Below are 27,686 nucleotides of genomic sequence, written 5' to 3' on the forward strand. Positions count from 1 at the left end.
CGGCACGCAGCGCCGCGAGGGCGCAATAAAACACACAAAACCCACCCACACGCGCGCTTTTCTCATTTTATTCTTTCCTAAAAGAGCAGAAATCGGAAGAAAAAACCCTCAAAACGACAGCAAACCCAACGTAACCACCCCCTCCTCACGAGAAGGACGGGGGAGAAGCGGCGGAGGGCTCCCCCGTCAGGGGCGGAGAGCTCCCCTCAGGGCCGCAGCGCGCAGGCCCCGCCGCCGGCCGCCTCCGCCCGCCCCTCGGCCCGCGGTGCGGGGCCCATTGGCTGCGCTCCGCCACGTGCCGCTGCCGCCGCCGCCGCTGCCCCCGCCGGGGCCGTTACCTGCGGCGGGGCCGCGCCGCCCGCCCCGATGCGGAGGCAGGGCGCCCGGGCCGAGCCCAGCGCAGGTGGGTAAGGGCGGCGAAAGGGGTTGGTTTCGGGGGAAATCAAGAGGGTTGGAGGGGTTGGGGGGAGGATTGGGGCGCTGCGCGGCAAGGAGGGGCGGGTTGTTGGGTCGGAGAGGGGGGCTTTTCCCTCAGAAGGGGCGTTTTCTGTCAGAGAGGGGGGGTTGTTCCCTCACAGAGAGGGTTTATTCCCTCAGAGAGGGGCTTATTCCTTCATAAAGGGGTGTTTTTCCCTCAGAGAAGGGCTTTTTTTCCTCAGAACGGGGGCTTTTCCCCTCACGGAGGGGCTTATTCCTTCAGAAGGGGGTGTTTTTCCCTCAGAAAAGGGCTTTTTTACCTCAGAGAGGGGCTTATTCCTTCAGAAGGGGATGTTTTTCCCTCAGGAAAGGGCTTTTTTTCCTCAGAACGGGGGCTTTTCCCCTTACAGTGGAGGGGGGCTTTTCCCTCAGAGGGCTGCTTTCCCCTCACAGGCGCTGCCCGCCGAGGCGTGAAGGCTCCCATCTCTCCGTGCTGTTTTTATATTAAATTTTTATTTTTATTTATTTTTTATTAATTTTGAGGGTGGGGTCGCCTCCACCACGCCAGGTGCGGGGCCCTGCCGGGGAGGGTCAGGGCAGGACGAGGAGAGGCCTGGCAGCGCCGCGCCGCCGCCCCCTTCCCTCCCTCCCTCCCTCCTGTCCCTATCCCTGCCCCTATTTCAGCCCCTTCCCTGGCTCATCCCCCTTCCCTGCCCCTATTTAAAGCTGGCCCCACGGCAGCCCTGGCTTCGGAGAGCTGGCCCCGGGGAAGGCTGCGGCGATGCAGGTATTCCCCGGCTTTTTCGGGCCTCTTCCCAGCGCCAGGAATGCGGCTGGGGCTGTTCGGAGCCATTCTGCCGAAATAAAACGTGTAGGCTTCTGCTTGCCTGTGGCTTGCCATGGTGTTTTTGCGGGTGATTTTCATTTTTTTTTTTTTTTTTCTCTCTGCGCTGGAGCGATCGGGAGGCAAACCAGCAATTATTTCTGGTGCGGCTGCCAAAACCTTCCTGTCTTCTCCGGCGCTGCTCAGGGAGAGGAGTTCTCGTGCTGAGTTGGATCGTTTCTTTCTATTTTTGGTAGATAAGATCGAAATATAAGGGTGATGGAGGAGAGATGTTTATCTTACATCTCTCTTTAGTTATGGAAATGAATGGGAAATGTTCATAAAATCGGTGGGGGTAAATGGCTTTCCCACTGCTGGCTTTGCTGTAACACGGAGATCAAGGGAAAATACAGATATGTATTTCTTTTTGTCCTGAAGACGGCTTTTCAAGGTAAATGCTCCTGTGTGGATTTATGTTTACGTGTCTAAAGTGGATGTGGATTTTTAAACCCAGCTTACGGTTCAGATGCAAGCGCCTGGCTTAGACGTGTGCACCGGTTCCCCACAGACCGTGTGTTACTCCCTCCGTCCGCCCGTTCTGCTGCAGCAGGGTTGCTATCTCCCTTCCAGCTCAAGCGCCAGGAAACCTTGAGCTGTCTGCCGACCCCTCTGCTGAGGCAGCAAACTCAGGGAATTTCACGGAAAGGTCAAAATGCAGCTGAGGAGTTAGAGCGTGTGAGAATGGTTTGGTGCCTTGGCCGCTTCCTTTGGGCTGGTGAGGAATGGGCTCACCTGGGCTGTGGTTTCCTGGAGCTGCTGGGGATGTAACCTCTGTCCTTCTGTGGAGCGTGATTAAATGAGCCAAATGGTTGACAGACATTTAGGGGCAGGATGTAGGAAAAGAGAGCGTGGTAGCAGCAACTTCCTTTCAGCGAGGGAAACAGGCAAAAATGTTTAATTTTGTTTGTTTTACGGGTATCTGGAGATGAGAGATGTGGAAAGGGCTGTTAAGTGCTAAGGTTGCTGCAGAGCTCTGGTATTTGATGTGAAGGTTGTTTTGCTTGAGGAAGAAATCCTGGAAAACTTCAGAAGGTCTCGAGCTTTGATCAAGGCGAAGTTATTGAACAACACTCAACCGATACTTCAAATTTGTCGTGGAGTAATTTTCACGTTACAGGCGAGCCTGGACAAAACTTGATCAAACACAACAGCTTAAAGCACCTGATGCCTTGAAACCGCACAGCGCTAATTCAGATGAAGGACCTGATGACAGAGACGTCTCCCCTGCTGCAGGCAACTCTCTTGTGAGGTCATTCATGAATTATTAAGGACTTTCTTAGAACGTCTCGTAGGCTCTCGCCTTCCCATAGGACTAAAGGAAAATTATTCCTCTGCTGCCCAGGAGTCCTGTGCTCCTAGTTCATATATATTTACGACCACTTTTTCCTGTGTGCTGACGTTCTCCTCCTGTTTGTTTTCCTCTCTGGTGTTTATGTGCTTGGTGTGTCTCAGGGTGAAATCGCAACTTGTTGCGTGGAGCTAAAAAAAGTCAAGCCCTTGGTTCTCTTTGGGAGCAGCTCATCATTTCCTGCTTGCTCTGCAACCTGTTAAGTCCTGAAGGTTTGACTTCAGAAGTTAGCCACCAAAATTGATTCTAGCAACATTTTTTGCTATATTGTAATGAATTTTAAGGCTTTTCTTCACGGGACACGTCTGGCGTGGACTCTTCTGCTTGTATAGCCTCAAGTGTGAGTTTTGCCATGAACTCTTAGGGTGTCAAATGATACTGTGGTAAAAATGCTGCTGTACCATTAACATTGCTCCATAATTACTAGTTGTTCGGTGCTATTCTGCTGCATAATTCAGATGTAATATGAAACATCTTGGCCGTGGAAGTCTGCTGGCATGTTTCCTTAGCCCAGTAAAGATTAATGCTATGCCCTGTCTTTTCTGACCGTTTCTTCTAGGGATGATTTATTCTCCAAGCTTCCCATGTAAGGGGAAAGATCTCGTTTGTTTTGGCTTCCTCGCAGGGGCTCAGAAATACCTTCCACTGTGCGAGATGAACTTGCCCGGCTAAGGGTGGGTGCCGTGCCGATGTGCTGTGCTCTCTTCCTCCCCTCCGGGCTGCTGAGTTCATCCACAAAGCACCAACGGGTGCTCGCACGGATGCAGGGCTTGTGGTTTGGAGAGGAGAACATGTGGCAGAAAGGAGCGTGCGAGATGTGCCTGGGAGGGGTGGCTGAGTGCTGGCTGGGGATGCCGCGCTTTGCTCCTCGTGCATGTTCCCCTGCTTCGGCTCGAGTTCAGAGGAGCGCCTGACCTCGGGTTCAGAACATCCTGTGCAGACAGGCTACCGTTTCTTACACTGGTAACTTATACAAAGAAAAACTGGCATCTGCTGGCTTTGTTTTTTTAAATTTTGTTTAAATTAAGAAAGGGAGGGGGAGGCTCAGAAGTTTCCTTTGCAGGGAAGAAATCTATCTTTTTAATACCACGCTGTTCACAACAGCAGTTCTTTGACTCACCTGTTGGTACCTGCTCGGCTGGAATGCTGTCCTTTTGTGGAGCTCGTTTGAGAGTCAGAAAAATTCCAAATTCAGGCAGTTTTCTTCTGTCACAGAGCACCGGTTGCCTCCATAAGCGTTGCAAGGACATCTAGATGATAATTCTTGTGCTTGTGTTGGAGATATTTGCTGTCGTTCACTTCAGAGTACCTGAGGAAGGTTTCACAGCAAGGCTTAGGAAAGTTTGGAGCGCTCAACTAGAGGAGAGGGTGCCAAGGCACGAGTGAAACTGTGAGGGTGAGCCCTGTTTTGAATGTCTTTGCCCATAACGTTATTTTAACCGAAGCTCTTAATATCTAGAAAGCTTCCTGGGAATGCTGCTGGAAGGAAGCATTCTTTCAAGAGGTGTTAGCCTCTGAATATCTCTGATAGTGTCCATAATTGAACTGGATTTGAGCTGGAACAAATTTTTGCGTGTTGAGGTCTGGCTGACCCAAAGTTAAGAGCAAATCGTAGCTTAACTATGTATATCCTTCCTAGAGGGAAGGACTGGGCAAATAGACCCAATAATTTCAGCTTAGTAATGATTTCATGAGCTAGTTGTGGCTGATGTTGCAAAGAGGATGTAGGAATCTGCCATTAAACAATTAGAAGAAAATGCAAGGAGAGAAAAATGATGTTGCCTCTGAGTTGCTCTTGCTTCTTGCTGGTTTTCTTGGCTTCAGGCAAAACAACAACTCCTGCCTGTGAACCTGTCCCTGGCAGTGCCTGCTAACTGCCCTGAAGTTTTCTTTGACTCCTCCTTTTGCTTTTTTTGCCGATTCTGTCCACACGTGTAGGATACATTACTGCATTCTGGCTTTCTGAGAAGACAGATTTTGACCAAATGAATTTGAGCTTGCACAGGGTACATCGTTTTTTTACTTTCTATTGTCTGATTAAAAAGCCTTAACATTCAAAGTTCATTTGGTAAGACGCATTATACAGTAATGTAATCAATGTCTGTTGTAGGTGCTTATAACCGTATTACAGGCTAAACTTCTCTCTGCCATCAAGGAAGTATTGTTTCTACTGACTTTATTAAATTAGCTGCAGCAACGGACTCTACTGCTCATCAGAAGAGGCATGTCTGTCAAATACTCATTCTTTGTACCATTCAGTAGTAATATGTACTAAGCTGATAAGGTTTATCAAATGTCCCGGTATGTTAAAGTACCCACGTTACTGTGGGGTGTATATAGTGGCAACAGAAGAAATACTTGACGGAAGTCTCCAATTTTGTACATTTAGTTCCATTTTTTCCCTCCTCTGGGAAGAAATTGCAACAGCTCTTAGACTACTCTCTTCTTATTTACGACCATTTCTGCTAAGAAGTGGTAAGGTGATGATCAGAGGATTATTTGAAGATAAACATCCAATAGTTAGTCCATTGCTACAGATTGTAACCCAACAGCCTTTCATGCTGCTGCAAGTCCCTGATAAGTCTGCCTCAGATCTTTAATATCTCAGGAATTTTTCCTCATGCTTCTGGTTTTAAGGGATTATTGTCATGTGCTGCTGGAAAAAAAGAGTCTTAAGGAAGATATTCAAAACTTCAACGTGTTACAGAAAGAGATTTCCCAGTCGGAAACAGTTCCTTTAGAACAAATTGTCTGTTTCTTTTCATTCCCCACTCTTTCCTGTGTATTTTGTTACTCTGGACAAGTGGGCCCATTCAGATAAAAGGATTTTGACTTCCATTGTGTAGGTTTGAGATCCAATTTCAGCATCTGGGCAACTCTTCAACTGGCTTTGAAAACCTGTGTTTGAGATTTGGCTTAAAAATTTGGATTCAGTTCTGCAGCTGCCGTTGGAAAGAAAGGCAGTCCTTCGCCAGGGTGCAGTTTCTGGAGTTTCTCGTGCTGCAGAATGCTCGTCTGTTGTTCTAGGCTGGTTGGTTACCAGTTCCAAACTGGTTTTATATTTAAGAAAAACCCAGTGTTTTGGGTGGATAAAAATAGTCTACTTTATTGCAGTTGTAAGGTAGGAGTGTGACTTGGCTTCAACTCTTTTTATTCTTTGCATCATCTTTCTCCTCGCTGAATATTGTTGGGAGAGGGCTTCATCCACTGTCGATTAAAAGAGAAGGTTGTTTGTAATGATTTCTTTTAAACAGGACAGAGCTTATTTGCAAAATTTCTTTCATACTGGTTTACTCTTTCCAATCAAGAGATGAAGTTTGAAAGCAAAGGAAGGCTCTGAGGGAGTCACAGATTGATGCAGGAGACCAGGGAGGGAGAGCACGTTGAGCATAAATGATGGGGTCTTGTAGCAGAGAGAGCCTGGGTGGGCCACGGTGTTCGCCAGCTTATTTGGAAACCTGTGTAAATAACCCACAGGTGTCAAAACCTCTGGTCGGAAGAGCTGATAGTGACCTTGCTCAGGCATTTTCAAGAGCAAGCAGAAGCCATGAGGGGCAGGAGATGCTCTGGGGGACACGGTCCCCAACTCCTGCACTGCCCGTTGCCTCCCCAGAGGAGTTGGGATGGGATCTGTGCGCAGCCTGGGGCAAAAAGAAAAAAAAAAAAGGGCGAATGGAGACAAGGAAGTCTGGGAAAAAGAGGAGAGAGGTGTTTACTCATGGGTTAATCATTTTTTCCCCCCCTCAATGTTTGAGTCTGTGGTTAGAAGTTGCATTAATTAGAAATAAATTCAGCTAAGTAGAAATTCCCCAAGTCAAGTCTGTTTTGTCCACTACAGTGAGCTCAGCAGGTTTGGAGGATGTGGCATGGAACTGTGAGCGCTTTCCAAGTTTTCTGAAATCTGTATAATTTCAATTTTTTTTATTTTATTTTAAATGTATCTACTGACTTTTTAATCTTCTTTTTAAAAATTTTTAATTTCTTAGGTGCTATTTTCAGCTGAGAGGCTCTGCTTAACAGATGGCTCTTAAACATTTTGTACATCTCAAAAGAAGAAGACAAACCACAAACTACTATCCAGTTAATAATTTTCCCTTGTGGGTTGTTTTTCTTTTTTTTTTCTTTTTTTTTTTTTTTTTTTTTGATCTTTTCTTCTTTGATCTCTGGGTTTTAGTACTGCAGAAGCAAACAAAATTTATCCTAACTATAAATTTTACCAAAGTAACTTTTCTTTTGTTACTTAATAACGTGCTATTTGCCTATTGCTCTTCATTAAGGCTTTCAAGATGAATATAGTATCTCAGCTATTTGGTCAGTAAGGAAGACAGACAAAATGTGTGATCTGTTCCCTGGGCACAACCCTGGCAAGCAGTCACAGAGGTTAGTGGTGTAGTTGTCCCCTAATTTTTGTCTGTTTTCCTCAAATCTGTCCCAGGAAACAATCTGTAAGCGATTAAAGTTTCCTTAAAGGTACTCTTCTAACCCTTTGTGTGAATTTTTGGAATATGTCTGTGTTTAAAAAAGCAAGACACAATTCCAACAACCAGCCTTGAACAGGGCATGCAGAATTCATCAGTGGTAATGTGTGCAGCATCTCAGTGAAGAACATCTTGCTAGAGTTTCTTCTGTGTACAAACACCTGTTCCTTTTACATTTCACCATTGTTTTCTGAAACACAAATGTTGCTTAAAACCAAATAAGTTTCATTTTATCTTTTACTGTTTTTAGAAGCATGTTTCTAAAGTAATTTGTGCATATCTGATTTAGAGAAGGAGACGTGAAATAAGCAGGTGCTTCTGGGTTGTTTTGTGTTAGTTTTACCACCTGATTTACTGCCTGTTCAAGCACTATTGCTCTTGACTAGTGATCACTTTATATAGGGCGTGTCTTCCTTCATTTGCCCTGGACTTTATACTGCAACTTTCCAGTGTTCTTACATGAACTTCAAAAGCTGTGCACCAAGACCTTGAGATGGAGTGTCTTGTGGATGACTCAAAGTTTGCTGTTTCTATTCCTGGTAGTACCGGGAGAGAGAATATTGATTTGTATTTTCAACTCCCACAAGCTTCAGGTGTAGTTAATGTTGAGCTAGATGCTATACAGCTGTAAAACAGAAGATATCTCTTGTCCTTCTGCTTAGGGCAGCTTTCTCATGGACTCAATGATCTTTGTGGGTCCCTTCCAACTCGGGATATCCCTTGTGCAGTTGCAGGCTGCTGATATCTGTCCATGTGCAGGTGCTTGCTGAGGTTGGATGGATAAATTCCTGCAGGAGTGGAGTTACTGCCTAACAGTAAGCGTGTGGGGAGACAGAGGAATGTCCTTGAATTGGACAGGTGAGGGAGGGAAGTGGAAACTGCATCCACTGCCTGGGGTTACAGCTCAGGGTCTTTAACAAGAGGATGGTGAGGGATGTGTATGTGCCTCCTGCACTTGTCTACAGGCTGCTCTGGTTCTGTCTCCATGCCTTGTAACCCAGCTGGTAGAGCTTGAACAGCGGGGCTGAGAGTCCTTCCCTTTGTCCTCGGGTATATCCAGGTGCTCCACATAACCAAATGCAATTGTTCAGGGTGTGGCAGTGGTTGGGCGCAACTCGGCACATGCTGCTTTTTGTTGCTTAGCATTCCCACATAAAAAGGCTTTAAGTCCCAAAGACTTAAATTAATTGCTTCTGAAATACTCTAAGTGTGGAAATCTTGTCTACTTAAGAATAACAATGAGACAAAAGTAAATTATGGTGAAAAGAATAACACCACAAAAAGCTTTGGAGTGTGTTCCTACTGATGGACAATTTAGCTTTCACAGCAGCTTTGCAGGGATCACTTAAGTTCAGTAGATGAAAAGCAAATTTAAGTCCCTCGAGTCTTCACTAATTACACCACAATGGGTAGCTATGGGAATGTCAATGCAAAATGTGATTGTAAGGCAGCGTTACTACTGAGGCGTCTTTTGTAAGCAAATTGAGACACTCAGGGCTCTCAAAGCAAATGTTGCACTGTCCCTTTCTGAAGGGGCACAGTGGTGTTTAAATGCAAACAGCAACATCTGAATATATGTGCTGCAGGCATAGCTGCTTGGCACTTTCTTGATTTATAAACTGCCAACTTAACTGGTTTTCTCTGTAAACTTGAAGACTTATTAGGACACTTCCCACCAGCTGAGGCTGCCCGAGGCCCCATCCAGCGTGGGCTTTTGAGCACCTCCAGGGATGGGGCATCCACAGCTCCTCTGGGCAGCCTGTTCCTGCGTCTCACTCCCCTTACAGTGAATAATTTCTTTCTAATGTCTAATCTACATCTATCCTTTTTCTGTTTAAGACCATTCCCCTTTGTTCTATCATCCACCACAACCCCTGAGTCCTTCTCTGCAGGGCTACTCTCCATGAGTTCTTTTCCCAGCCTGGGATTGCCCCCCCCAGGTGCAGCACCTTGCCCTTGGACTTGTTGAACCTCATTTGGTTCACAAGGGCCCACTTCTCCAGCCTGTCCAGGTCCCTTTGGATGGTACCTCATCCTTCTGGGGTATCAGCTCAGCTTGGTGCCCTCTGCAGATGTGTTGCGGGTTCCCTCAGTCCCATTTTCTGTCTCATTGATGAAGATACCGAAAAGCACCGGTCCCAGGACAGCCCCCTGAGGGACACTGCTCGTCACCAACCTCCACCTGGACGTGGAACCACTCTGCCATTGAGCCAATTCCTTATCCACTGGATGGACCACCCTTCAAATCAATCTCTTTCTAATTTAGGGATTAGTAGGTTGTTGTGTGGGACTGTGCCAGAGGCCTTACAGAAGTCCAGGTAGATGCCATCAGTCGGTCTTCTCTTGTGGGCTGATAAAGTCCCTCTACCACACAAGGCCACCAGATCAGGCAGGCATGATGTGCCCGTGGGGAAGCCTTGCCTTATTGACTCAGTTCAGAGTGCAGGATCGAACTCCAAACAATTTGTAACAAAAAAGAAATAATAAATCACTGTACTGGATATAGATATGTATATTTTTATTTCATCAGCAAAGGGATCGTCTTAAGTAAACAGAACTGACTAAAGTCAGCCTGAAGCAGACTGTTGCAGATGAAATGAAAACTGACATTATTTGTCATATAAACAGACTAAATAAAAATACTGAGTATGCTAAATACTAAGAGTTGGACTCAAAGAGCCTGTGCTGAGATGATTAATGAAATTCTCTGTTTCCTTGTTAATAAGCTCGCTTTCTTCTTGCACATCCAGGATGAGTGAGGTGAACTGGAATTTTTTGCTCAGAGGCAGGGAAGACTGATGGTACCCATTCATAGCAGCCTTGCATTCCTCGCTAATCCCCTTCTGTCTTCACTGCTTTCCACCTCTTCGGTTCCTTCTCTTTCAGATCTCTGCAGCCTCCCTGTTTCTTTGTTTTGAAAGGCTTTGTGAAACCTGCGTCTCTTGGAGGAGCTCTCAGTGCAGTGCTGTAGCAGGAGGTTCTCATCTGTGGAAATTCTTGAAAGCTGACTGCTCGCAGACTGCTTTTTGATGATTTATGCTGCAGAGGAGACTGGCCGTGGCGTTCTGTGCTGCAGGAGCATGTTGTTACATTAGGCAGTATCACGTTTTATATACATCGCATGGGTTTTCACAAGCATTGCCATCAAATTGCACCGAAACCTGGGGCCTGGGGTCAGAAAGACTGATCTGCAAACAAATAAAAATCTGCATTGAACAAAGCAAAGGCAGCAAGGCTTTCATCCTACCCTCGTATTTCAAGCTGTAAAACTTTATGGGTTTGATTCAAACTGCTGGATAACGTGTGCTTAATCTGGAGCGTATTCCTTCATAAATTCTGCTGGTACTAGGGCCAGAAGTCCCTGCATCGCTTGGTGTGTTGCTGCAATACTTTCTTCCCAGCAGGATCCTCCCCTACCTGGTCTGGCAGTAGCTGTTCCATGCAGAATGCTCTGCTCTAGCTTCCTATGGACTATGACCAAAGCTCCTCTTTATATTGCTTATCCAAGAGATAATTATTACATTGTTCCGTAGTTCGAATTGCTGAAGCTCATTACCTGCTTTTTTAATCAGCTTTTTTTTTTTTTTTTCAAAGCAAGGCTCCCTTTTTTTTTTTTATACTTTGCCCCAGCTGTGTCTGTGGAAGCACCAGATGGAATTATTGTTTTATTGTACGTGCAGCACCGGGTGATCACGTCGGTGCTGTAAAGCCATCCGTGTCAGGGAGCGACCTGCTTCCCTCTCGTCAAACAGCACCGAGTGCCCCTTCCTCGTGCTGCTCCCAGCCAGTCTCTGCAGTGACCCGGCTCCGTGTGCGTGGAGCAATCCTGGACTTTGCACGTGTTCTGCAAGCCTTTGCTCGTGCTCTCCTTCCGCTCTGCAGCAGGCTCTGATTGCTGCTCGCCTCTTGCACCGTGTGGGACCATGCTGGCCGTGAGCTGGGGCTGCTCCCAGTGCGTGCTGGCAGTGTGATTTCCGTGTGACAGCTGGTCTCCAGGACATGTGGGTATAAAGCTGCTGGGTCCATCATGACTTGATAAGTCTCTACCTACGTGGGCTTGATAGGTTTGCTGAGAGCAAAATGGATTTTGTAGGTACCTGGTGGTGTCAACACCCATTTTTCCTCCCCTGTGCTGATTTTTTTTCAATTGTGTAGATGCAGTCAGAGGAGACAAGATTGATTGATTGATTCCCTTGATCAATTCCCTGTGACCTGCAGCCTTGTGTCCTCATAGATTGATTCCCAGCTTAACTGCTAGCATTCTGGGGGACTTTGGCCATTGCTTAACCCTTGGGTTTTGGTTTGCCATGTTCCAAGGCAAGCATGATGATACTGACCTGTTTGTTCAGTGCTTTCAGACCTGCTGGAGTGTTGGTTTGAGTAAGGTATTGCTGCTCTGTTACAAAGGTCTGCAAATGCTTGTGACAGGTCAGAAAGTCTGTGGCATTGAGAAACAGAGCTAGGTGAGTACTTTGAGGTTCTTAGGCAGCTTGGTTATTTCAATATTGTTACGTTAGAGGTGAGTGGTGAAATTTTCTGCTGCAAAAAAAAAAAAGGCTTCTTTTTAAGCTGTTTTGTGGTATGTGACTGCTTGCAGGTGGCTCTAGAGAGCATCACTTAACCGTTGTCTGCTCTTCAAAGGATGGAAGGTGCTGGCACTGATCCCTGCCCCGCTGCTGCCGTTTGTGGCTTCAGACCTGTGGTGAATCCTGGATTCGTTACTGAGAAGCGATGTGTGGTGGTGTGGAAGCCCTCGTGTCACCTGCTGAACTAGATTTTAGTGGGTTGGACTGGAGGAGGGGACCTGTCCATCTCACCAGCTCCTTCATCCTGGTGTCTGAGAACATTGGGTGGCTGTTCAAATAGACAGAGGTTCAGAGTGGCAGCGCAGGCTAAGTTGAACGGGCAATTGCCCCACCTCATTTTACTTTATATGGGGACAAAAAGAGAATTGGGAATTGCCTCTAGATAAAAGCCTTCTCTTAGACTTGATTTTTTTTCCAATAAAAAAAAAAAACTTCCCTGTGACAGTTCTTGGCAAGAGAGCAGGAGTGTGAATGTCCTTGCAGGGCAGAGCAGGGAGCCTTAAGCGCCGAGATCAAAGGCAGTGAGTAGGGCTGAGCTCTGCTGCAGGGGATCAGGCTGTTTGTCCTGTGGATGGCTGATCAAAGGCAGCTGCTTTGGGAGGTCAGTAAGGCCCTAAAAACCTTGTCTGTGCCCCTTTCTGGTCAGTACAAAGACAGCTGACTTGTGTAGTTAGACTTTGCTTTCCGGTTTTGCTCCCATCTTAGATTAATGGCAGCAGCCTGTGAGAAGTTGGTGTGCCAGCCTGCGTTTTTTCTTTCCAAAATCAGAACTGGAGCATGCTGATAGAAACTTGTGGGAGCTTACAAACTGTCTCCTTCCTGCCAAGTGGTGAGGTTGCTTCTTGTTAGCACTCGGTGAGTGACTTGCCCATCTGTGCAGGGGTGCTGTGCAGCCTCCCAGTCCTGCTGCCCTCCAGGCAAAGTTTTCTGCATGTCCCTTCTGGTGCTTGCTGCTGAAGTTGCTGACTGTGTTGCTGGGGCTTCTGAAGAGGTCAGACTAGTGGTAAGAGAGAGATCGATGGATTGGAGAGCTGGGCAATCACTGGCAGGCTGAGGGGAGGTCTCATGGCAGCCTGCAGCTCCCTCACAGGTAGTGGAAGGGCAGGCGCTGAGCTCTGCTCTCTGGGGACAGCGACAGGACCCGAGGGAACGTCATGGAGCTGGGACAGGGGAGGGTCAGGCTGGGGGTTAGGGAAAGGGTCTGCACCCAGAGGGTGGTCGGGCACTGGGACAGGCTCCCCAGGGCAGTGGTGGTGGCGCTGAGCCTGACGCAGTTCAAGAAGTGTTTGGACAACGCTCTCAGACACAAGGGCTGATTGCTGGGTGGTCCTGTGTGCAGCCAGGAGTTGGATTTGACAATCGTAGTGGGTCCCTTCCAACTCCGGATATTCTGTGAGTCTAGGTTCAATTAACCTTGGGAAATCAATTGGAGCTGTGGGCTCCAGTTCTGGGGATGGGATGGTGCACGCAGGTTTTGTGTGCTGGGAGCACACTTGAATCCTGCAGGGTGTCACAGTACTTGGACATCTTGATTCAGGCGTCCTAAATAACCCTAAGCATACTACACAGATTTTTCTGTCTGTATTGTAATGAATGCTCAAGTGAAATGGTGTTTGACTGAGATCAAACAAGTGTCTGACAAGAGTTGCAGTTATTAGACTTATACATAGAAACATTTACATATTTTTAGAATCATTTCCTGGCACTGTATCCAAATTGAGTATGTTCCTGATCATAAGGATGTTGGGAGTGATTCAGTATTCCTGACATGCACAGAAAGAATTGCAGTCTTTGCTGGCGGATGGGGCAAGTTGAGTCATTTGAACATTTGAGTGTCCTTTGAACTTTTTTCTCCATTCAGAAAAAGTCATGATAAAACCTTTTTTTCTCTTACAGCAATGCTGAGTGACACTAACTCTGTAAAGCTGAAAAGTGATCGTTCGCCTCCTGTGCAATGGTGTAAGGTAGTTGCACATGAAGATGAGAAGACCAATCTGGTTTTTAAAAGGTACTCCCAAGTAAGTGTCATTGCAGTGGTAATATAGAGGCAGTTGCTCTCCCCCTAGCTTGAACAGTTACAAAAAGGATGCAAAAATCAAGGTATGGGATTACCCCAGGACCCGAATGGAGGCTTAGGCACCCAGCTTTTGTTGGGGTGCCTAAAACACTTGGAGGAGCCTTGACTTTCTTGTAGTATTACACATATTTTCCTTAGCTGGTGTGAGATCCCAGTATTTTGCTCTCAAATGCTTCCGGTCTTTTTTTGGATCCAAATAAGTAACAATGTTAAGCCCTTTGCATGGTCTGATAATTGGGGAAAATGAAGGCCAGTGAGGTTTAGTGGGTTTATTTATCTATACAAGCTTTTTTTGTTTCCCTCCCTAAAATCTTCGGAACCTGTATATACATTTAGATTTTGTCTGACTGAGTTTCAAGAAGCACCGAATGCTTTATAGCTTACGTATTTTTTTTAGAACATTTAAACGAAGTCCTCTGGCAACCATAGGAAATAATTTTAAATGAAAATCAATGATAAATCTCAAACTATATACCTGAGCGACAACCACAGTCTAACCAAATAATGATGTAATTTTTGCAAATCAGTTTGGAAGTCACATGAGTCAACACTGAGTCAACAGTGAGATTCCTTAGTAATGAGAAATGAGTAGATCAAAAATGCAGATAACCCTTTGAAACTGAGTGAAATAAGCTATAGCCCCAAAACGTGCAGAAGAAAAAAGAATTATATTAGGCTTCTTAGCATAAACCCGAGCATCTAAATTCTGTGGTCTGGCCTGCTGGAGAGTTGAAATTTTGTTTGTGAGTGGTGGTTATCTGAAAACCTTGCAATTTGAGGTTCTTTTTTTTTTTTTTTTATTTTAAGCAAACTAAAGCACACAACTTGCATGGAAATGCTTATTTCAAAATAGTGTTTTCTTTACAGTAGGAAAAGTCACTTTATGATTTCTTTATATGATCAGAAGTGTTTGGATCCATCAGGGATGCATTTAAAATATATGATGCAGGTATAGGAATATGTAAAATCAGTATGCAATGGTTTTCTTATCAAAGCATCTGTATATTTTCATACTTCCCTGCAAGCGGCTCTTAAGAGTTGTGAAAGACTTGGAGGAAACAAAACCATCAGTTATCTTGGTTTGAATCAAATGCAAATATTCATTTGAAATTCTTCAACTGTCTTGAAATTGTTTAAAAATACTATTTAGGAGTTAGAGGGTTGCTGTTTTCCCCTTCTCCTAACCCCTATACGAACTTGTTTGTTTCTAGACTTCTCGTACTGTTTGTGGTTGGAGGGTGCTTCCTTTATATCCTCAAGTTACATTTTTACCCTGAAGAATGTGACAGAACAAAAACACCATATGTGGACCCCGATCGTGTAAGGGTTGGTATTTTTTGGTATTTTCTACTTGGTTAAAACAAAAAGGTTTTGTTAGTCCTCAGTGTGAGCGTTATAAGGGTTTTAACAAAGGACTTGAATGCTGAGATCATCCTGTGAGGGGAAAATATAATTTGTTCATATTTTCTTCATGGTGTAGAACTGTTGTTTTTTTTTTTTTTTTTTTCTGTTGTTTGTCTGTTTTCTGCTTCCTGTGGAAGTGCAAAAGGAAACGAGATTTTTAGGGGTGAAATGATCCAACTGTGTGGCTGTTAAAAATTAATGTATGAAATGGCCACGCCTTCCTAACACGGTTACTGTGTAAGACCAGAAAAGCAAAAGGCAGCGAGCCTGTCGGGTTGTTCCAGTCCCCTGGGAACTGGGTCAGCCACAAAGGCACCTGCAGCTGGGCTCCCCACGGGGAGGCTTTGGGCACAGCTCCTCAGCGCTGGGCCCTCCTGGCCCCAGCGGGAGCAGAGGTGTTGCCTGGCTGCCACCAGGTGAGTGCTGCCCAGAGGGAACAGCCCCAAGGGAGACCAATGTCAGGCCAACTTTCAGCTGATGCTCAGCTTCAGGGAGCTGCCTCCTCTGCTCCTTGCTTGTTACCTTTCTGCGGTGTCGGTGCAAAGCTCGTGATCAGGAAACTAATGCAAATGGAAAGTAACGCTTCTTTAAAATCAGACCCAACACATTCAACCAAGAGGTTGTTTTTACCCAAGCCAGTTCCCCAGTCTGCTTTACCTTGTAGCTGCTCAGATGTTTTTGGAATCACAAGTCTAACGTGCAGGAGGGTGCAGCTTTTGTGCATTTACTTATTAATTTAAGGTAGCACATCTGCTGCAGTTTTGCATGTGTCTTTTAAGCTTTCATAACAGAAGCCAATAAAGCATTCTTAGTGTTCTTGCTGACACTTCTCTGCCTTTGCTACGTAACCTGCTTGCTCTTTATGATGCAGTACTTTGGCTTAGAATTGTTACTTTTCTGTGTTTGAATGTTTTACATTCAGACCTCAAACACTACTTTCATATAGCAGAAGCCCTGATTTAATATCTCAGCATCCCTGTATGAGCATCCTTCCTTCCCCACCTCCTTCAGAAGGCTTTTTACAGGTTCACCTTGCCTTCCCTTTGCATTTCATTTGACTTCTTTTCTCAGTAACACGTTCTTGCTCCCAAACAACTACAACCCTAATTGAAGCAAGCCTAAAAGACTGTGTGCCCAGGAAGAAGTTGGGTGTTTATGCCCAGATTTGCAGAGCCTGTTGTGGCAGAGGTAGTTCTGCAGATTGATCTCTTTATTTAAATAAAATACATAAACAGCTTGCTTCCTATGCCACCCTTTGTGCACCCAGATACGCACTTCCCCTTCTGTAGCAGTATAAAAGGGGAACTGCGTTAGCACTAGATTTGAATCTTTTTCTGACCTGTGTGTTTGCCTAATGTAGGTTTTTTTTGCTTGTTTTGATTAAAGTGGAGGAAAGATGAGCAGAATTACATCGGGGAAGAAGATATGCAAAAGGATTATTTTAAGTGACTAAAAATAATCTTTGCTATTTCTCTTCTTCCTTGCTTTAGATACCAGTTTGCCCCCATTTCTGAAAAATGTGTATGATTAACTCTTTTTAATGAGACAGATCGATTTTTGTGGTTTATCTTACAGCTTAGTATTTTTATGGAGTTTGTAACCACAGCCTTTAATTTTGGTGACGTGTCTTTGAAAGAAGACCTGAAACTCCCCTGCTCCCCATCCCCCTTGCATTCTTCGAGTTGTGGTTTAGTCATTAGCAATACCATTAGCAATACTTCTGGAAGAAGCATTGCTTTATTTTGATTAGTAAGCAAATCCAACCTGCCACTTGACACAACTTCTAACCAGCTGGTATGTCTCTGGTAAAAACCTGTGACAGGCAGAATTTGGGTCATGCAGTTGAGCAGTGGAGTAGAATTCCTCTTGCTGTCTCACTGCTGAATTAGATGGGAGAAGGTAATTTTAATTTTTCTTTGTAAGTAACAGCACAGGCATTCTCCAGCAGCTTTTGGGGCAGGTCTTTCTTGAAAAAAGGTAGCATTTTCACTTCCCGCTTTTCTAAAGAATAAATTAGCCTAGTAAAACAAACAAACAAACAAAAAAAAAAAAACAAAAAAAAAGCAAAAAAAAAACCAACAAACACCTCCTATCCAGATTTAAATGGAGAGACATTCACTTGCAGGTTTTGACCTTGTGCTGCTTTAAAATGTTTTGTATTTCCATGTTTGTTTTCTTTACAAAACCCAGTGTTCGCTTAACTGCTGGTTGTCACCTGGCGGGTTGCTCTAACAGGGCTTTTTCTGTTCCTGAAGTTAGCTTTCCTAACAGAAATCATGTTTGTTTTCTTTTAGAGAGCACAACAATATGCCAGTGCTGTGCTGCAGGAACAGTGCCGACCTTCTTACGTGAAAACAGAAATGGGAAAGTTATTTGCGGAGAAATACAGCATGGACATACCTCCCTTTGTAGGAAAAAACATAGATGAAGATGAAGCTTTATTTAAATACGGACCTCCCTTTGGATTTCACAGGTTCTTTGATAAGCTTAAAAAGCTCCTCGAACTCTTACCTGAGCATGATTTGCCACAAGATTTGAAGTCAAAACACTGTAAACGTTGTGTTGTTGTTGGCAGTGGTGGAATTCTTTATGGATCAGAGCTAGGCCACTTACTGAATCAGTTTGATATTGTTATAAGGTATGTATTTTCTATTTCAGGCTTCAGACTACTTCAGCGTTACTTTATGAACCGATGTTGCTTTTTGAGGGGAAAATATCTGCAACTTTTTATGCAATACATCAGACTATTTCTGAAAGTGCTTTTTTGAAATTTACTTGTGAATTGATAGAATTCAAAGTCTTAAGAGCAGAATAACATTGTCTTCACAAGGCAGGAATTCAGTGTAATGATTTGTGGACTTCAGATACCAAAAAGTACAGGCACAACTGAAGAAGAAACCAATGAGATCTTAGAGAAATAAGCAGTAGTGTTTTTATTTATTCATATATTTAAGCTTTCTGAGACAGAAAGGAGTCCTAAAGACTTGTTTGTTTGGGAAGCTTATTTGATTTTTTTAACAGCTGTTTTAAGCACAATAAAAATGCATTAGTGTTTCAGTATACAGCTTGCTTACACACTGCAGAGCATGCTGCTTATCTTCCCTTATGTTTACAGGAACAGTGCATGGTTTCTATGATTACCTGTATTTGCTAAAGTCCAGAATATGGTCTGTATTTGTGCTTTCTGAATTTTACTGTTGGAGCTGTTCTTAGTATTTTGAATCATGTGAAATCATAAATTTGTAATGTAAGCACTCATAAGTAGCTTTGTAAAGCAAGTCTTATCCCTTTTACAAAGGGAAGAATGGGTACAGCAAGTCAATACCTCTTATGTAAAGGTGAACAAACTGTGACATGGAGAGGGGCAGAGAACTTTCATTAGTTGTTCTTTGAAATTAGGGCTGGCTGCTTGAAAGTGGCTTTCCTGTTGATACAGAAAAAGTTTCTTCTGTTCTGCAGAACTGATGGAGCTGGGTGACACTGTTCTTATAAGCAGTGTGCTTGCTTCTGATTTATTTATTTTTTTGTGAGCTGGAATGATGCAAACCCACAGGATGTGTTACTTTGCCCTGTGTGTTTGTGAAGGGATAATTTGTGTGCCTTTGCTGTATATAATACTCGTGTGTGTGTGTAAACAAAAGAATACAGGAAACTGCCTGTGTGTTTTCTTTCCCTTCTGTTAAGATTCTCAGTTGGCACAAGGCAGTGAATGTGAAATTCTGCAATGCTCTTCTGAGTCGCTTTTCTATTCAAGTTCTTTCTTTTGAAGTTTTGCAATTTTGCCAGCTAACCCAGAAATAGAACTGGCTTCTCCTCAAAGATAGGGGATGGATGAGTGTGAGAGGTGAGGAACATGGAGATACTGAGAAAACATTGTACTCTGCTCTGTTAAAAATAATCTGCGGGCCAAATACAAGTTTTTTGCTTAGTGTCTGATGTTTTAATGAGGTTGCACACTGCTTATTAAATACAGTTTCTCTCAATCTTTTTTTGTTAGGCTAAATGATGCGCCAGTCCAAGGATACACAGATCACGTTGGTAACAAAACGACGATACGGATGACTTACCCAGAAGGAGCCCCGCTTTCTGAACTCGAGTATCCTCCTGCTAGCTTATTTGTGGCTGTTTTGTTTAAAAGTGTTGATTTCAATTGGCTACAAGCAATGGTAAAAAATGAAACCTTGGTATGTAAAGTGGCAGTGCCATGTACCTATATGATCTTGCTGTTCAGTTCTTGTTGTCTAATGCTTAAGAAGTTGACTGATGCCCTATTTCCTGGTTTATCATACTGGGGATCTTTTATATAACTTTTTTTTTAGTTATGTCTCCTAGTTATAGTTGGTAACAGCACTTGGGTTAAGCCACATGCTGACAGCAACAGTTTTTTCCACTGATACTGGTAGATTTCAGACACTCAGCTACATGACATATTGAGTGTTTAATAAAGTAGAACTAATTTCACCTTAGGTTTCAGTGACTTCTTTGAATCTGCAGAGCCTGAGGTTGCTGGCTGCTAGTCCCACATTTTTAACCATTTAAGTCTGTGCTCCTTCAGTGGTATGCTTGCAGTTAATGTGTAACTAACTGAAAAACTGCAGTTGTCACATTTGTCTGTGGTCTTCCAGAATTAGAAATTACTCATTTCTCACTGAATGTTTACAGAAGTACAGATGCTCCTAAGGAACTGATAGAAGAGCTCTGCGTTTCCAAACTATTTAAACTGGTGGTTTTTGCTTCTTTCAGTTTGCAGGCAGGTAGTTTCCATAAGCTGAAAACCCCTAGCTAGGGTTTTCTGTCCACAGATTGGAAACAACTGCTCTACATTTTTTGAGATAGATTGAGAAGGAAGGCTGTCCAATTTCTGAACAATATGATGCATAACAGTTTAGGTACTCCAAGTTCCCTTTTTAATTCTGTGACTTATTTTTATTTTTTTATGACATGAAGGCATATGGAAGGCCTGTTTAATATTGACCATGACTGTCCACTACTACTTTACTCCAGGGATATCGCCTTGTTTTGAATAATCAGGGTATGTTTTGTATAGAGGAGATATTCCTGAGTGCAAATTCTAGAGTTGCTGCTATATAGTGATTTTTTACCAGGGGCAAGATGATGTTGGTCTGTCCTGTTGGTCCTGCAGGAACATGGTCATTCTGCCAACCAGCAACTTTCTAACTTGAGTTGAATCCCTCTCTCGTTGTACAAGCTGTCTGGCTTTTTCATATTTGAAAGATTTGTTTTTCAAGAATGACTAGTACGAGGACACCTTTTTGAATTAAAATCTGTTTTTGGGGAATTGAAAATATAGTTGCTTTTTGGCATCTACGACATCCTCTGTCAAGGAGTTCAAGTATATGTTTTATGAAAAAGGTACCTTCTATTGAGTTGCATGTCTTAAGAGCAGAACTGGGGTATTAATATATCAATATTATATAAATACACAATTGAAGAGGAGAAAAGGAAAATCCCTGTCTATCCCCATACTGGTCTTCTGGTGTCTGGTCCCAGTCTCCTTGTCCTGCTCTGTTAGGCTTGGCATGCTCATCTTTACCCAAGCTCTCTCCTTCCTACTGTTCATGTGCTGTAGATGACTAAACGCTATTTTTATATTTGTGCTGGAAAGGAGCATAAAGAAATGGGATTCTGCAGAACTTAATCAAAAGACTGGACCAGACTGCCACGTCTCTGTGCTGTCCCCATCAGTGTCTGTCCATTCCCACCTTTTTCTGTGTTCTGGTGTTTTTGCTGTTACAGAGAGCCAGTTTTGGGAAGTGCTCTGGAAGCTGAATGTTTTTACTTATTGTTTCAAATATTATGCTTTCAGTTGGTCAGCTTCCTGTGCAGGCACTGGTACTTTACTGAAGCATTCAGAGCTCAGGTAGAAACATGGGACCACAGCAAAGTACGTTTCTTACAAACTCCATCAGTTTAAGCTGCTGTGGAGTTACACCTTGTAGAAGGAAAAAAACCTGTTTATAAGATTTATAAAACACAGGCCTATGCTGCAGCCATGTCAGTTCTATCAGACGTGTAGTGTTACGTGTTATGCGGAGGGATTTGTAAAATGAGCCTGAGCGAGGTGTGTGTGTTTTTTTTTCATTCGTATGCATCTCATTGACTGCACATGGCAGGAGATCAGAGACTAGTTTGCTGAGTCTAGTGTAAATCCTCTTCTGAAGTGGTACATTCATCACTAGGTGGATGTTGTCAAACAACAGCTGTTCACTTCAAAGCCCGAGCAATTGTTTTAAGTCCAGCGCTCGCTTCAGAATGACCTGGTTAATGTTTGTGGAAAGCTGATTCCCTTTCCCATTTCTTCAAATACTGCTGCTGCTTGGTTGTGCTGGGGAGGGTCTGGAGAACCCGGAGGAGCTGGTGGATACGTTGGCTGATTAAACACTAGGTTCAGTCAAACATTCAGAATAAGCAAACTTTCCCCCTGCTACCCTCTGCAATTCCAAACGCTTTGAAGGTTTTTCCTCTTCTAGTCCAATTGCTTGAACAGGATGCTGGTAGTTCAGAACAAAATCAGCTCTAAGCTGTTTCCTGAGTTTCTCAGTATCAGTAGCGAATTCTATAACTCATGTATCATGTCTGCTGTACACTTGATAGTGTCAGAGTTTCCGTTTGGTCAACTATTTTTTTTTTCTTTCTCTTAGTCTCTGTGGATACGACTTTTCTTTTGGAAGGAGGTTGCTAAGAAAATTCCTTTTACATCAAAACAGTTTCGGATTCTGAATCCAGTCATAGTTAAAGAGACAGCTCTGGACATTTTACAATTCCCCAAGCCTCGATCAATATTCTGGGGTTGGGATAAGGTAAGAAGTTTCATCTTAGGAGAGAAACTGTATAAAAGAATAAAATAAGAAACTGAAAAAAGGTTTTGGTGGTTCTTTCAGTATAGTTCTTCTGCAGGATGTCAGCTGGTCTGAAGTAATGGGAAATTAACTCTCTCAGAAGACTTGCATTTTCTCTATTTGTGAAAAATTAAGTCAGGATTTCAGTTCACCTTTTCCAGATGAGGCCCTATGCCTGTGCACGCTGACATGAGATGTCCTGCTTTACAGAGCAGCAAGACCCAAATTCACTCCAGTAGGGTGTTCACTCACACATCATTTTGGCTGGTGTTAAATATTCAGAACAGACTTCTGACTGACTGGTGTGTTCAGAGCAGCCCTGTTAAGGCAATCCTTAACAGAATCCTTAACAGAATCCTAGAGATCACCTGCAGTCAGATCTGTCTCCAGCAGTGGGGAAAGCCTGAGAAGTGTAAAGCAAGCTTCCCTCTGGCAGGTGCTTCAGAATATGGGAATTGCTGCGTACGCCCTCCTGCTTAGCAGCACTGCAGTGAACTACTGCTATATCCTCCTGCTGTGTCCTGAGCTTGAGCAGTGATGAATTGCCCAATTTAATTAAGCACTGCATTTTTGTTAAATTTCAACGATTTGACAAATTGGACATCAGTAGTTCTCTTGAGCTATGAGAAGTGCTGCATAACAATAGCCGTTTTACTTTGTGGGAAGGCTGTTAATGGTAACGCACTGCACAAATGTTTTGAAGGATTTTCACCTCTTGGAATGTTTATTTATCTAAATAATGTAATATACTGAGCTATTTATTTTCTACGTGTATCCAAGTATACTCACATTCAAAGGCTGTTCAGTGAAAAGTAATTTCCTGAAGATTACTGCTGGAGTGCTTGTTGTCCAAGACTGAAGCAAGCACATATTGGGCAATGCCAAGTTGTAACTGCCTGTCAGTTGGTTGAGTGTTTGGAGCAAGAGCTTACTTGCAGTTTAAATTTACTTAGTAATAGGGTGTCTTGCCTTCAGTTCACAGTAAAAAATGTAGCATTGAAAGCCAAAATTACTGCTAAAGGCAGTTACTCAAATTGTATCGATATTTGGCCCTGAAATGTTTAGTTTCACTTGATCCTTACTTATTTTTTAATTTTAACCGATTATAATTTTAATTGCTATTAACTTTTAAGTGAGTAGAGGGAGTAGTCAAATGTATTAAATACTGTGAAGTGTTATGGAACTGGTAAAGGAGAATATGTGAAGCCATTTGAATTCAACAGGCTTTTTTTTCTTTTTCCACTCCCTGCTTTTTAGAATGTACCCACGATTGGGGTCATGGCGGTTATTCTAGCAACACATTTATGTGATGAAGTGAGCATAGCAGGATTTGGATATGACCTCGATCAGCCCAGCACTCCTTTGCACTATTACAACAACCTCTGCATGGCTGCCATGAACAGACAAACTATGCACAATGTGACAGGTGAAACAAAATTACTGCGAAAACTGGTCAAAGAAAAAGTTATTAAAGACCTCACTGGTGGGATACATTGTGAATTCTGCAGCAAAGACAGCTAGTGGTAGATGTGCCCAACGGTTGGATTTGATAAATCCCAGAAGCTTCATTGGAACAACTTTTTCACTGTCCTCAGTAGCTCTTTAAAGTATGTACAAAATGGACTCGGAACCTCTGCTGCCTTTTTTAATGTCAAATTCAATTTGTTGGACTTTATTTTGATGTTGAATTTTACTTTTTGCACGTTATTGTGGATAGCTATGTAAATACAACGTGGAGTTCAAAGAGATCCATTTAAAATATTTAATGTTTTAAGTTGTGGAAGAGTTGTTGTTTTCAGATGTATAAGGTATGCACGATGCTATCCTGAGTTGTCTGACAGCATACAGTAATTCTCTTCCATTGAACTACTGTCGCTGTGGATCCAGCTCCTGCTGTATGACTCCTTTTCAAAAGAAAAGCAAGGCGTGTGCTTCTCAAGTCTCTCACTTGCAACTTGACCATTTTGTTTCTCCTTCAAATATAAATATTCCTTTGTTTTTGTGCTAATATTTCTTTTGGAAGGAGGAATGTGGGGGCGAAGGAAAAGGAACTGTTGTGGCAACAACTGTCTAGTAAGTACTCTAGCGTTCACGCTTGATGTTAAAATCATTGGTGCATTAATGTGTCGAGTTAGAATCCTGCTTTATCATGAGGCATGTTTGGATCCCAGGGCGTGTTGTAAGGTGATGTAACCAGTAGAAGGCTTTCACCTGAACCTGGTCTTGGACATTTCCGTTCTTTCAGACCTAGACAATTATTTCTAAATATCCTAAATACTTAATTTGCACCAGATTTCAGCCACCCCGATTAAAGAAGTGGCTTTAATACCTCTTTTTTTTGAGTGACTTGAGAATTGCTAGGTCCATAAAACACCAGTTTGTATAAACCTTTCATTTAGCAATAATACAATGTATGACTAGGCTAAAATTTCTATTGATTTACTTCACAATCCTTTAGTAATTAATTACAGCTATTGTAATCTTAATAGTTTACACTGATGATAACCCGTGTGAACTCCAGTGTTGACTGTGTAATTGAATGGAGAGGCTGAACTGTTAGTTTTTCCAGATCTGCTTGTAAGTCAGCAACTAGCTGAGTGAGTGTAAGAAGAAAATCACAAAATCACGGTGAGCAAATACGACCTAGCAGCAAGCTAAATGGCCATTGAAAGCACCGTGCTTTTCTAAACAACAAAAAAAAGCAGCCGATGTGAATATACGCTCTTGTGACTGGAAATCAGTGCATTGCAAAGAAACTGGACCGTGCAGACCTACGAGCAGGTGTAGTTCCTTTTTGTTCTGTTACCAGCGGAGTAGCAGGGGTGACGGTTTGCACTGAGTAGCATTGTTACGCAATCCACTGGATGTGAAAAATGCTTTTTTGGGGAGGATTGAAAGCTTTTTAGCTTTCAATCTTTTCAAAATTGATCAAAGTTTGGCATTGAACTATTGATATGGACTCTCCACATAGTGAACATTCCCACTTCTTTATTTTTGCTATGGGCTAACCTAAGAGCAGTATTGAGTTTAAAATATTCAAGCAGCTAATGAGGGAAAGCAAGATCATGGTGGTTGCCGATTTTTCAGGGGTTATTTTCTCCATGGAGAGGAGATCTAATGAACGATAACGTTAGGCCACAGGAGCCGACTGGTTCTGGCCGTTACACTGAAAGGCAATAAAATGACATCAGATCGTAAAGCAGAATTCTGAAAGAAGTTGTGGACCTCAACTTTCCCAAGTCCCATGTACCTGCGTGTCCTTCAAAGCCAGTTGTGGATGATAAGCAAATATGAAGATCAGATTCTTGTCTCTGGCACTGTTTGTGTTTATAGCAATAATATTAATCTAACTTCTCCTCCTCAAAACACATTAATTTTTGTACTAGCAATAAATTTCTAGTTTGTTTTCCTGTAAGTATAATAATTATATTGTTTAATTTAAAATATTTCATGTGTGAAGAGTTTTATACAGATGGTCTTTTAGTTAATATATTGAAATGTGCTAATTATTTTCTCCTGGTATTTAAACTGGAAACAAAGTACCTTAATTTTATTTAGGCATTAATGAAATTACGGAAGAGTTCAGAACGTGTGCGTTGGGAGGATGTCTTGAATACACCAGAAGCATGCGTTTCAGAGCACTTGATCCCTCACCAGTTTTGCTTTATTCAGTAACTTGAAAAATAATCAGTTGATTAATGTAAATGCCAGTAGCTTTTTGGAGATACGATGTATTTATTGTCAGATTCTCAAATGATGTCCATGTGGGGTTAGATTGTTTTCCCACCAGTTGTATGGCTCGTGATAAAACATTGTTTTTTGTTGTAGTGTTTATGGCATTGAGTATTCCTGCACAGACTCGACCATATGTGAAATGGCAGCAAAGTTCGGGTTGCTAAAAGCAATAAACTGATGAAACCACTTTCTATTTATGCATTTGTCTCAGTTTGTCATTTGTTTTGCCTCGCTTATTAAGGTTCTTACATGTTTTACGGAGCTAGCTTAAAGTTTCAGTGCGATCCCAGACACTGGAGATTTCAGACTGGTTCTTCAGTCCGTCTCCTTTCTTCTGTGCCTTTTTGGTACCTGTCATTGGAATTCCATCTTTGGTGCCTGGTAGGAGGGAACCCATCTTAATCCATCTTAACAATGACCATGCCACAGGCGTCCAGGTTCCTGAAGTTAATGTGGATGAAAATATTTCAGACTGGGTTTTAGCACTGGCCTTAAATTCAACGATGGGTCTCCTTAAGGAGGTGGAGACAGGTCTGTGTCTCCTCAGTCTTGCTCGAGGTGAGTTAACAAGAAGAGCTGTGTGTCTGTGCTGCTGTGTCCCAGAACTTAGCCTTTGCAAAGAGTGCCTTGTCGCTTGTCCATGTGCTTTACTAGTGTTTGTTTAAAAACATTGACAAAGAAGCTGGGAGCTGCGATGGACCTGTTGTGTTGCACAACAGAATTGTTCTTGGTAACTGTCCTAGGAGGAATCAGTCATGTGTTTGTCTGACCTGTGATGAAGCTGATTTTTTTTTCCTGGTTCCTGTGCAGGGATGTGTCTGTGTGTGTTTTAAACAGCTTCAACTTTCTTCTCCTTCTGCTCTAGAGTGGTTGTGAGTACTTGCATAATCTCTTATACTTTAGTTGTCACCTTTAGGTGAGATAAATAGAAATTCTCACACCAGGACTAAACACTTCTGAAAGCATTTGGAAGATTTTAAAAACTTATGAAGCTTTTTTTCTTCCCTATTATTATTATTATTTTTTTTTCCAAATTGTATGGCTCTTTAGAGAATGGCAAAAGAGATGAGCAGCTTGCTTATTTTGGCTGGGTCCTGTTTGTTCAAACAAACACTGGGAGCTTTGAATTGCCAAGTGCGAATTTACGGTGCTGTCTTTCAAGTCTTTATGAATCCTGCGCCCAGGCAGTTTATCTGAAGCTGGAGATAAAATGATGCCACGTTGGAAAAGTACCATGGGTAAGGTCACAATTCTTTTCTTATGATACCACAAACATGCCAGAGGTACACGAGGAGAGCGAGCCACTTGTCTACAGTGTGGGGTAGTGCTGCAAGGGGTGGTTTTGGGCTGCGTAGGAACGTCCTGGTTGCAACAGGTTGGAGCAGTCTGTCATCAGCTTTGCCCCCATGTCTCACGGGGCGTTGGAAGATTGGCTCCTCAACTTCCCTCAGGGCGGAGGGCACAAAAAAAGCACTTTTCTTGCTAAAAGTAGATCCTCGCGTTTTCTACCTCCTCAGCTATTTTATTTTGACTTAAATGTTCCTGCAAGCAGGGGCTGAAGCAGCCACCCACAGCCCCACGGGTGGTGTGGATCACGACCTCAGGTAATCAATGCTCGCCTACATCTCAGCGTGTCTCCAGCTGCGGGATGCAAGGTGGGTGCTCCTCCTGCCTGACCCCGAGTCCCCATGCTGTGTGTGTTATGTAGGAACCTCCCTTCCTTCCTGGGGAGGATCAGCAACAGCTCCTGGCTCCGTGCTGCTCCCCGTATCGCCCCTAAGGGACCCACCGCATTCCTGCGGCATGGGAATCCTGCTGCTCAAACTCCACCTTCATTCCTTGCACCTTGCTGGGTGAAGCATGCTGTACCTACGTGCTCAGAGCAACGTGACTCGCAT

The 27,686-nt window shown here is 43.3% G+C and overlaps 1 protein-coding gene across 11 annotated transcripts; it reads left to right on the forward strand.

The window, feature by feature from the left end:
* The first annotated feature begins 288 nt into the window (after nucleotides 1-288).
* Nucleotides 289-25,985, forward strand: ST3GAL5 (ST3 beta-galactoside alpha-2,3-sialyltransferase 5). 11 transcript variants are annotated; one of them, XM_084516422.1, is made up of 7 exons: nucleotides 289-403; nucleotides 13,609-13,730; nucleotides 15,001-15,115; nucleotides 17,488-17,831; nucleotides 19,191-19,377; nucleotides 21,856-22,014; nucleotides 23,311-25,985. In XM_084516422.1, the coding sequence occupies exons 2-7, from the start codon at nucleotides 13,687-13,689 to the stop codon at nucleotides 23,572-23,574; spliced, it is 1,113 nt and encodes a 370-aa protein (XP_084372548.1). In that variant the 5' UTR covers nucleotides 289-403; nucleotides 13,609-13,686; the 3' UTR covers nucleotides 23,575-25,985. The 11 variants fall into 11 exon arrangements, with proteins under 11 accessions (XP_084372548.1, XP_084372542.1, XP_084372543.1 ...); XM_084516416.1 differs by having other exon boundaries at nucleotides 15,001-15,109; XM_084516417.1 differs by having other exon boundaries at nucleotides 295-403; nucleotides 13,609-13,745; nucleotides 14,987-15,115.
* The last annotated feature ends 1,701 nt before the right edge of the window (nucleotides 25,986-27,686 follow it).

The sequence above is a fragment of the Aythya ferina genome, assembly GCF_964211825.1.
Source record: "Aythya ferina genome assembly, chromosome: 4".
Lineage (NCBI taxonomy): Eukaryota > Metazoa > Chordata > Aves > Anseriformes > Anatidae > Aythya > Aythya ferina.